Consider the following 11,624-nt stretch of genomic DNA (forward strand, 5'->3'; position numbering starts at 1 on the left):
CCCCCTCTCACGTGTCTTTGTTTTCATGCAGTGTCACTGAGTCTCCTCCCTGCATCCAGGCCTGGTACCCAAACCGACCAGCTGTATACCCAGCACTGGTACCCCAACCAGCCAGCTGTATACCCAGCACTGATACCCCAACCGGCTGTATATCCAGCACTGATACCCCAACCGGCTGTATACCCAGCACTGGTACCCCAACCAGCCAGCTGTATACCCAGCACTGATACCCCAACCGGCTGTATACCCAGCACTGATACCCCAACCGGCTGTATACCCAGCACTGATACACACAGTGAGTAAATAGTGCCTTTTATTTTATTTGTTTATTCTCTAACAGTATCTGTTCCCTCTCTATACTGCCCCCTCTCTACACAGCTCCCTGTCTATCCTGCCCCCTCTGTATACTGCCCCTCTCTATCCTGCCCCCTCTGTATACTGCCCCTCTCTACACAGCTCCCTGTCTATACTGCCCCTCTCTATCCTGCTCGGTCTATACTGCACAGCTCCCTGTCTATACTGCCCCTCTCTATCCTGCTCGGTCTATACTGCTCCCTCTCTACACAGCTCCCTGTCTATACTGCCCCTCTCTATCCTGCTCGGTCTATACTGCACAGCTCCCTGTCTATACTGCCCCTCTCTATCCTGCTCGGTCTATACTGCTCCCTCTCTACACAGCTCCCTGTCTATACTGCCCCTCTCTATCTTGCCCCCTCTGTATACTGCTCTGTCTATACTGCCCCTCTGTATACTGCCCCTCTCTAGACAGCTCCCTGTCTATACTGCCCCCTCTCTATCCTGCCCCCTCTCTACACAGCTCCCTGTCTATACCCCCTCTGTATACTGCTCTCTGTCTATCCTGCCCCCTCTCTATCCTGCCCCCTCTGTATACTGCTCTCTCTGTCTATACTGCCCCCACTGTATACTGCCCCCACTGTATCCTGCCCCCTCTGTATACTGCTCTGTCTATACTGCCCCCACTGTATACTGCCCCTCTATATCCTGCTCTGTCTATACTGCCCCCTCTGTATACTGCTCTGTCTATACTGCCCCTCTCTATCCTGCTCGGTCTATACTGCTCCCTCTCTACACAGCTCCCTGTCTATACTGCCCCTCTCTATCTTGCCCCCTCTGTATACTGCTCTGTCTATACTGCCCCTCTCTAGACAGCTCCCTGTCTATACTGCCCCCTCTCTATCCTGCCCCCTCTCTACACAGCTCCCTGTCTATCCTGCTCTGTCTATACTACCCCCTCTCTACACAGCTCCCTGTCTATACCCCCTCTGTATACTGCTCTCTGTCTATCCTGCCCCCTCTGTATACTGCTCTCTGTCTATACTGCCCCCACTGTATACTGCCCCTCTATATCCTGCTCTGTCTATACTGCTTCCTCTGTATACTGCTCTGTCTATACTGCCCCTCCCTATCCTGCTCTGCCTAAACTGCCCCCTCTATCCTGCCCCCTCTGTATACTGCTCTCTGTCTATACTACCCCTCTCTATACTGCTCACTGTCTATACTACCCCTCTCTATCCTGCCCCCTCTGTATACTGCTCTCTGTCTATACTACCCCTCTCTATACTGCTCTCTGTCTATACTACCCCTCGTCATTGCTCCCTGTCTATACTGCTCACTGTCTATATTGTTCCTTCCCTATACTGTTTTCTGTGTATCATGCTCCCTGCCTATTTTGCCCCCTCTCTATCCTGTTCTCTCTCTATACTGCTCTTTGTCTATACTACCTCTCTCTATATTGCTCTCTGTCTATACTGCTTCCTGCCTGTACTGCCCCCTCTCTATAATGCTCTCTGTATACTATACTACTATAGTATACTATTCCTCTCTATACTGCTCTTTGTCTATGTGGCTCCTTCCTTATACTGCTTTCTGTGTATCCTGCTCCTTCTCTATCCTGCTCCCTGTCTATACTGCCCCTCTCCATACAGCTCTTTTGTACTACCCCTCTATGTACTGCTCTGTCTATACCACTCCCTCTCTATACTGCTCTGATACGCTGTTGATACTGCTTGCTCTCTTTGTCTATACTGCTCGCTCTCCCTGTCTATACTGCTCCCTGTCTATACTGCACCCTGTCTATACCACTCCCTCTCTATACTGGTCTGTCTATACTCCTCTCTGCCTTTCTCCATTTATTACTAATTCTCTATTTTCATCACTTTATTATTTTCCATTTATCTCAAATTTGATCTGTTCTACCAATACCCTCTCTGTATGCCTCGCCATCTCTATTTTTAAAAATAAAACATGTTGTATTTGTACATTTGCATCTCTTTGTGCACAAACTTCCACTATATATTTATCTACTAATCTTTAACGACATCTGGAAAACCTGTTGTAATCCTCCAACCAGCACCCCTTCTAGTTTAACACTTTATCCCTATCTCATATACTCCCTCTTACCACTGCAGATCAGTCTATATCTCCTTACTGATAATTTATTTATTTTATATTTTAATGCAGGTCCAGACATGGAAGACTCCCAGATCTCTACAGAGTGTTCCTCTGGACCTCCGGATTCATTTACTCCACCTGAATCACTAAGTGTCACTGTTGCTTTTATTGGACCAAAGGGATCTGGGAAAAGCACCCTTGTACGGGAGCTTAGCCAACAGGCAGAGCAGTTTAGTCCTGGGTTCCTGGATTCATATTTCAAGGGAGAGGAGGGGTCTCACGGGGTCACCCACAATCCCTACCCACCTTTACCTAATGTGGCTCTCCTTGACTATGCTGGGTACGAACCTAGTGACTCAATCCCTCTTTACCTGGATGGCATTAAGTTAGCTACGGTAGACTGTGTGGTGGTGACCCTTGGGGAGTCTGTAACGGATGCTGATTTGCAGCTTCTCGAAGCCCTGAAGAAGCTTGGAAGGCCGTACTTTATTGTCCAGACTCACACGGACCTTGCCTTGCACACACAAAAGAGACAGCTAGGGAAAAACTACTGGAGAGGCCAAGCACTTCAAGGGTTAAGAGACAGACTAGTGAGTCAGATTGTAGAAACAGGGTTGCAGGGTAACAATGTATTCCTAGTGTCTTGTCTGGAACCTCAGATGTTTGATTTTTCAATCATGGTGGACTATCTGGAAACAGAAATTCTACAGTGGACACGGTAGGAGACTAGAGATGCTGTATATAAATTGCATGCAGAGTTGTTTAATGCAAAGCAAAATGTAGCCCATGTTTGCACCCCGGTAGATGGAATATAAATGGCAATCATCCTCCTTCACATTACAATCACCATTGCAGGTCAAACTCCACGGCTGCCTTTAAAGGACCACTCTAGGCACCCAGACCACTTCAGCTTAATGAAGTGGTCTGGGTTCCAGGTCCCTCTAGGATTAACCCTTTTTTTTTAGATAAACTGCTATGTTTATAATGGGGTTAATCCAGCCTCCGAATCCTCTAGTGGCTGTCTCACTGACAGCCGCTAGAGGCGCTTGCGTGATTCTCACTGTGAAAATCACAGTGAGAGCACGCAAGCGTCCATAGGAAAGCATTGTAAATGCTTTCCTATGAGACCGGCTGAATGCGCGCGCAGCTCTTGCCGCGCATGCGCATTCAGACGAAAGGGAGGATCGGAGGAGGAGAGCTCCCCGCCCGGCGCTGGAATAAAGGTAAGTTTTAACCCTTTACTCTCCCCAGAGCCCGGCGGGAGGGGTCCCTGAGGGTGGGGGCACCCTCAGGGCACTATAGTGCCAGGAAAACGAGTATGTCTTCCTGGCACTATAGTGGTCCTTTAACCCCTTAAGGACACATGACATGTGTGACATGTCATGATTCCCTTTTATTCCAGAAGTTTGGTCCTTAAGGGGTTAAACAGCCAGGGAGTTGAGGGGATCTGTGTACACCACTCACAGGCCATATTATACTTTTATCATTTATATATATATTATTACTGTTCGCATTTGTGGAAAATATTTAAAAGTACTTTTGAATTGGCTAGTAAATTCCCAAATAACAATTGTGGTTACAAATTTATTGTAACAACCCCTAAATTGTGAATTGAAACGTAAGCCTTCAAAACTTAGACCAAAATTAGTCAAGCTGATAATAAGGGCAAGTTGAAAAAGGTAATTTTTTTTTTTAAGTTTAATTTAGTTATTTTAGCCTTAGTTCTGCTAATTCATTTTTTTTTTTAATTTTTATTCAGCGCTTCAACGTCTTAAAAATGTGTGCCCCTTCCATAAGTTAGGATGCATTATAGTCCTCAGTATCCGTGTTCTTCTCATAAGTTTGTAGCTATAGTGCCTCTCCTTCACTTAAAGGAACACTATAGTCACCTAAATTACTTTAGCTAAATAAAGCAGTTTTAGTGTATAGATCATTCCCCTGCAATTTCACTGCTCAATTCACTGTCATTTAGGAGTTAAATCACTTTGTTTCTGTTTATGCAGCCCTAGCCACACCTCCCCTGGCTATGATTGACAGAGCCTGCATGAAAAAGAAAAACTGGTTTCACTTTCAAACAGATGTAATTTACCTTAAATAATTGTATCTCAATCTCTAAATTGAACTTTAATCACATGCAGGAGGCTCTTGCGCAGGGTCTAGCAAGCTATTAACAAAGCAGGGGATAAGAAAATCTTAATTAAACAGAACTTGCAATAAAGAAAGCCTAAATAGGGCTCTCTTTACAGGAAGTGTTTATGGAAGGCTGTGCAAGTCACATGGAGGGAGGTGTGACTAGGGTTCATAAACAAAGGGATTTAACTCCTAAATGGCAGAGGATTGAGCAGTGAGGCTGCAGGGGCATGTTCTATACACCAAAACTGCTTCATTAAGCTAAAGTTGTTCAGGTGACTATAGTGTCCCTTTAAATACATCACTGGAGGAAGTCGTGCTTCCCATGGCCATACAAGAATATGTACAGTCAGTCTCGAATGTCCTCCCGTACATTGGGTATTCGACAAATAAATGTGAGCAGAAATAAAAAGTGACAAGAAAAACCTGCTTGAACAAGCTTAAAGTGTACAATAAGTTAATTTAACACATAATGTAACAGTTTGCTAACAGGCATAATTCCTAATTGTGACCTCTTTCATGTAAACTCCATATTTGCAGGTCCGTGAATTACACCCCTGAATCCCAATGCACGGATCTGGTTGCACTGTTTGAAGTACCATGTGATAAAATGGGACTGGCAGAGTTCTCTCAACAGCTCGTCAACTTCCTGGATAACCCTCCTTCTGCGCCTGCTGTGGTAGGAGTGACTGGAGGTGATACTGATCGTATTCTTCATGCACTGTCTGAACCCCCAGTTTCCAGCTTTGTTCTGAGGTGCCTTCCGGGTCCTGGTAACCCACCACTGCCATTGGAACAGTACATAGACCACCTGCAAAAGGAAGACTGTGATGTTTATCTTATTGTGGGCACGGGACTTGACCCAAGTTCCCGGGCCACACTTGTAGAATCATTGGTGACAGCGGGCAAACATTGCATGTTGATTGGTGGAGATGGCAAATGGGTTAAAGATCAGGATGCAAACGTCCCATTAGAACCTGGGAAAAGGGCAGGCCATGAGGATAGCGATTTGCTAGGTCTGAGGCTTGCTTTAGAGAAAGGAGTACCCTTGTTGGTAAGAGAGAGGCTCTTGCATTCCCTTCCGTCCATTATTTTGCAGCTGGTAAGGAGAGAGCGCAGAAAGCTAATGATGGGCATATATGATACCTGCCTGGAGGTTTGTATGAAGGCATCTGATGGGAATCTCCCAGAAGCCTTGACCTGTATAGCCACAGTCCTCTCTAACTTCAAGGCCCGCTATGGCCTCGATGATGAGGCTTTAGAACGTATGGCTCAGATAACAGGCTGTCCTGTAGAAGATTTGCGATCTGAAGTCCGGTGCCAACTATTGCATAACCCAAGTGAAGAGCAACTTCTCCAGATGGTATCTCTGCCTCTGTCTCTCTCCGCATTAGTCTGGAGCTACATCCCATTACTAGGAGGAGACACCATCCCCACAAAACTCTCACCAGAACGCATGTACAGGCTTCTGGTCGAGAGCGTTTGGGGGATGGCAGAAGACGCAGAAAGGGTGCTACTCCGAGGGTGTGCCAAGCGAAAAATGAACCAAGAACACAAATCTACTTGTCATTGGCCCTGTGTGTGACCACTCTACAGTTGGTTCCAGTATCTTCTCACAATATAGTCTGCATGGCCACAGTTAGCACTCTGCATAATATTAAAGTTTAAAAATGCTAACACTATAATCGGATTGTTATCTGATAAACAACTCTGCCTCTCTAACATTTGGGAAATTGTGTCAATGTACACTGTTTCCTGTTGGCTGGAATAAGGTACCCTGCAGCCAATAGGAATCTGGTGGTTATCCGATGCAATGAAAATTAGCAAGGGATTCTGGAATTCTTATTGATGCTCCTTTCGTTTATAAGAGATAAGCGTGTATCTAGTAATTGAATAGTGATTTGCCATTGTGTGAAATCCTATTTAGCTTTCAGAGTTAAGTTGATCCCATATAGTAGAATCCAGTGTTATTTTGTGAGAGAGGCCAATTTATGCTCAATTATAAAGTAACAAGAAGGAATTGTTTTCTTTATTTTTTTTTTAAATCCATATCTCTTGCAATTTTCGGGATATAAATAAATGCAGAGTAAAGCATTTTCTTATAGGAAACAGCGGAAGTCAAATGTTGCATCTTATGTTTTAGCGTTTAGCTGGCCGCAACAAAACAAGCGTCTGTGAGAAGCTGGTAGTAGTTATAGTTCGATTTGCACTCAGAGACCGTCTTTTAGCCCTCATTTAATGGGACAGATGTGCTTTGCATGTATACACTGCGCTACTAATCTCAGATATTCTATGAATTAATCTGTATTTGCAGAGAAAATCTAAATTTAAATTTTTACTTAAGCGGTCAGTAAGAGAGGCCCAGCAATCTCAGACTATCACTGCTGTACAGTTTGGACCAAACTGACAATGGTAATGCAGAAGTGTTGAAGCAACACTTTAAACACCAAAACTACTTCATACTAATGAAGTGGTTTTGGTGCATAGGCTCTGTCCCTTTTTTTGTTACAATATAAAAGAAATGGCAATGTTTACATTTGGGTAAAACCAGACTGCCAGCCACAGGAGGTGCCTACTCGCAAAGACCTTCAAAGAGCAAAAGTTGTCATTTTTAGCATCAACACCAGCATGGTACCACCACATGCTGTTAATGAATTCCATGCTGCCTATGAGAAGCATCCAAATTAGAAGAACGCAGTGATTGCTACACGTACGCCATTGATCCCCAATGTTTCTTTATGAGGTGCATTGGACTAGACCAGTGGTTCCCAACCCAGTCCTCAAGTACCCCCCTAACAGTCCAGGATTTATGGATGACCCAGTTGTGTCTAAGGTGTTTTTAGAAAGAAAATAAAAAAACACTTAAAGGACCACTCTAGGCACCCAGACCACTTCAGCTTAATGAAGTGGTCTGGGTGCCAGGTCCAGCTAGGGTTAACTAATTGTTTTATAAACATAGCAGTTTCAGAGAAACTGCTATGTTTATCAATTAGTTAAGCCTTCCCCCTAATTCTCTAGTGGCTGTCTCACTGACAGCCGCTAGAGGCGCTTGCGTGATTCTCACTGTGAAAATCACAGTGAGAGCACGCAAGCGTCCATAGGAAAGCATTATGAATGCTTTCCTATGTGACCGGCTGAATGCGCGCGCAGCTCTTGCCGCGCGTGCGCATTCAGCCGACGGGGAGGAACGGAGGCGGAGAGGAGGAGGAGAGCTCCCCGCCCAGCGCTGGAAAAAGGTAAGTTTTTACCCCTTTCCCCTTTCCAGAGCCGGGCGGGAGGGGGTCCCTGAGGGTGGGGGCACCCTCAGGGCACTCTAGTGCCAGGAAAACGAGTATGCTTTCCTGGCACTAGAGTGGTCCTTTAAGGCACAACAGGGTAATCCCTAAATCCTGGACTAATCTTGGACTGGTAGGGGGTACTTGAGTTGGGTTAGGAACACCTAGACTAGACCAAAATCAACTACTTTGATAATTTCAGTAGAGATGAATGAAATGGCTGTCGAGAGAAGACTGGGCGGGCTTGTTTTATGGCTTATTTAATTTATTTGATTTAAAGGGGGGGCTGAATTTAATATATTTATTTTTTAAAGTTATAGTGTTCCTATAGAGTTGAGCCTAACTAATAAACAGTTTGACATAAAACTGGAGGATATCACCTAGACACTGAAGAGCTGTAGTGTATGTTACTTACTCTGTCGCATTCAATTTCTGCTTACTATGTAATAATATTATATTTAACCGGAAAATACCACTACATAACTAGTGTTCTACAAGCAGCTTTCTTAGTATTAGTCCTGGTCTTTTATTTAGGAAACGGACGTGTATTTGCTAAATTGTAAAATGTGGCCATTTTAGAAAAAATATTTAGGCCGTAAACTTTTGAGTCAAGTTCAACTCTGGCCTAAAAATACAGTAAACAAATACATGTTGTGCGGAAAGCAAATTAATTGTGTATTGTACTATTTCCTAACCTAATGACTTGAATACGGTTTCCAAATTTAGAACGTGGACATTGTGATACAGATTATTATAATTTATTATAAATAGGTATCTGTCTCGCGATTATGGAACTGAAAATCCCAAGGAACACATATAACAAAATAAATGACAGGAGCTTTGCCGAATATATCCCGCAGTACTTCCCATTAACAGCAATTACCAATTACTTAGCAGCAGTTAATTATTTTTTAATTAATGCTAGGCTCTTTATTAGCCTGTCTGTGCAACAGTATATATTAAACCCCCGCTTAAATGAACTTTGCATCTTGTTGTGTTTTTAATAATGGTTAAAATAATACTTGACATTCAACATGATCTACGGTAACGCAGTTAAAGGACCACTCTAGGCACCCAGACCACTTCAGCTTAATTAAGTGGTCTGGGTGCCAGGTCCAGCTAGCTTTTACCCTTTTTTTTTATAAACATAGCAGTTTCAGAGAAACTGCTATGTTTATTCTGAGGGTTAAGCCAGCCTCCAGAGCCTCTAGTGGCTGTCTCACTGACAGCCGCTAGAGGCGCTTGCGTGCTTCTCACTGTGAAAATCACAGTGAGAGCACGCAAGCGTCCATAGGAAAGCATTATGAATGCTTTCCTATGCGACCGGCTGAATGCGAGCGCGGCTCCTGCCGCGCATGCGCATTCAGCCGATGACGTCGCGAGGAAGAAGAGGAGGAGGAGTAGAGCTCCCTGCCCGGCGCTGGAGAAAGAGGTAAGTTTAACCCCTTCCTCCCCCCAGAGCCCGGCGGGAGTGGGTCCCTGAGGGTGGGGGCACCCTCAGGGCACTCTAGTGCCAGGAAAACGAGTATGTTTTCCTGGCACTAGAGTGGTCCTTTAAGTAAAAGTCTTCTAGTGTTGTGAAATCCTCATACCGCCACTCTTTGTTCAACAGCAAACTAAAAGAATGGGTAGAAAATGTTGTAGCCTTATGTTGTGTATAGTTTATCATTAACGGGAAACTGTAGGCACACAGGCCACTTCAGTTCATTGAAGAGGTCTGGGTGCAATGTCCCATGTCCCTTAACCATACAAAGGTAATTACTGCAGTTTCTGAAAAACTGCAATAACTACCTGCTAGGGTTAGCTCCTCTTCTAGTGGCCTTCTACTAGACAGCCACTAGAGGGACTTCCGGGTGCTTAGATGACTGTTGATCGCCTAAGTGACGCTGGATGTCCTCACGCTATGCGGTTTCACAATACTTAAGTGTTGTAGGTGCAGTACCCCTGTCGTTTTAAACCTGCAATGTAAAACATTGCTGTCTTCCTGATTGCGACTAGAGGCACTTTGACTGCAATAACCGAGTCCAAAACTGTTATTCAATTAAGTGCTGTTCGTAGAGACAATCTGATTGGCGCAGCATGACGATTTGCTGCACATGCGCACTAGCCTCCCAATGCTTCTCTTCGGGGAATCATTGGCTTGTCTGAGATAAAGAATCTGTATCTCAGCCCTGGAAGCGCATGGGAAGACCAGCACAGCAAGGGAGTAGGGGTAAGTAAAACATACCTAGCTTTAAAAACCCTCATGGGGGGCGTTTGTGGACAGACACTTAAATAGGTGGGGTAACACTAGAGCCTTAGGAACATGTGTGTATTACTAACGCCATAGCTTCCTTTAATCTAACATACTGTTAAAGCGTTTTTTTTGTTTGTTTTTGTCACTTGAGATGAATGTTATCTTGCTAACGTAAATGGAATACTGTATGTGCTTTGATATGAGAACATCTAAGCGTGTAGCGTTTGTATAATTGTTTGCACTTGCATGTGCACCTTCCTTTTTGCATTAACCATTCTGACACTTTTGATCTTGACTGCATCTACACGCTACTCTTAGTCAATTAGAGTGTAAGCCCTGTGAAACAGCAATCTTTGAATTGTTTCTCTTAGGACTCAATGCTTACTGGAAATGTTTACTGGAACTCCAGTTGTACTTAATGTAACACTGTTATATTTATTGTTCTGTTTATTGTGTAAAGAACTGTGCATAATGTGAAGCTGTTGTATTTGAATAAAGTAAAATGGATGCCTAACACACAGTGTAACTTGAGAGAACAGTCACATATATTATGGCTCTGCCTGTCAATGTCAAATGTGGACTATGTTTAATCATATTATTATTTTTCCCCATGGTTATAAAATTAATTGTAGTTAAATTAAAGTGACGCTATAGTCACCAAAACAACCTTACCTTAATGAAGCTGTTTTGGTGTATAGAACATGCCCCTGCAGTCTCACTGCTCAATTATCTGCAATTTAGGAGTTAAATCACTTTGTTTATGAACCCTAGTCACGCCTCCCTGCATGTGACTTGCACAGCCTTCCTAAACACTTCCTGTAAAGAGTCATCTAATGTTTATCCATCCTTTATTGCAAGTTCTGTTTAATTTAGATTTTCTTATACCCTGCTATTTTAATAGCTTGCTAGACCACGCAAGAGCCTCCTGTATGTGATTAAGTTCAATTTACAGAGCAAGAGATAAAAATGTTAAGGTAAATTACATCTGATTGAAAGTGAAACCAGTTTGTTTTTTTTCATGCAGGCTGTGTCAATCAGAGCCAGGGAAGGTGTGACAAGGGCTTCATAAACAGAAACAAAGTGATTTCACTCCTCAATGGTAGTAAATTGAACAGTGAAACCTGAGAGGCATGATCTATACACTAACATTGCTTCATTAAGCAAAAGTTGCTTAGGTGACTATAGTGTTCCTTTTAAGGGACACTATAGTCACCCAGACCACTTCAGCTCAATGAAGTGGTCTGGGTGCCAGGTTCCTCAGGTTTTAACCCTTCAGATGTAAACATAGCAGTTTCAGAGAAACTGCTATGTTTACATAGCAGGGTTAATCCAACCTCTAGTGGCTGTCTTCCTGACAGCCGCTAGAGGCGCATCTGCGACACTGGATGCAAAATCCGCATCCAGCATGCAGAACGTCCATAGGAAAGCATTGAGAAATGCTTTCCTATGGACTGTTTGAATGCGCACGCGGCACTTGGCGCACATGCGCATTCCGTTCCACACGGGAGCTCACGTCGACGGGGGAGGAGAGGTCACCAGTGCCCAGGGTCAGCCTTTTACAAGGACGTATC

The 11,624-nt window shown here is 44.0% G+C and overlaps 1 protein-coding gene and 1 long non-coding RNA gene across 2 annotated transcripts; both read left to right on the forward strand.

Moving 5' to 3' along the window:
* On the forward strand, window positions 1-7,391 carry LOC134577644 (uncharacterized). The gene is made up of 3 exons (XM_063436504.1): window positions 1-295; window positions 2,482-3,130; window positions 5,083-7,391. Exons 2-3 carry the CDS (start codon window positions 2,490-2,492, stop codon window positions 6,125-6,127), a joined length of 1,686 nt encoding a protein of 561 aa, XP_063292574.1. The 5' UTR covers window positions 1-295; window positions 2,482-2,489; the 3' UTR covers window positions 6,128-7,391.
* A 472-nt stretch (window positions 7,392-7,863) lies between these two features.
* Window positions 7,864-10,567, forward strand: LOC134577646 (uncharacterized). Its single transcript, XR_010086052.1, has 2 exons — window positions 7,864-8,861; window positions 9,363-10,567. It is a non-coding gene; the product is annotated as an uncharacterized LOC134577646 (long non-coding RNA).
* Window positions 10,568-11,624: the final 1,057 nt, after the last annotated feature.

This window comes from Pelobates fuscus, chromosome 11, assembly GCF_036172605.1.
Source record: "Pelobates fuscus isolate aPelFus1 chromosome 11, aPelFus1.pri, whole genome shotgun sequence".
NCBI lineage: Eukaryota > Metazoa > Chordata > Amphibia > Anura > Pelobatidae > Pelobates > Pelobates fuscus.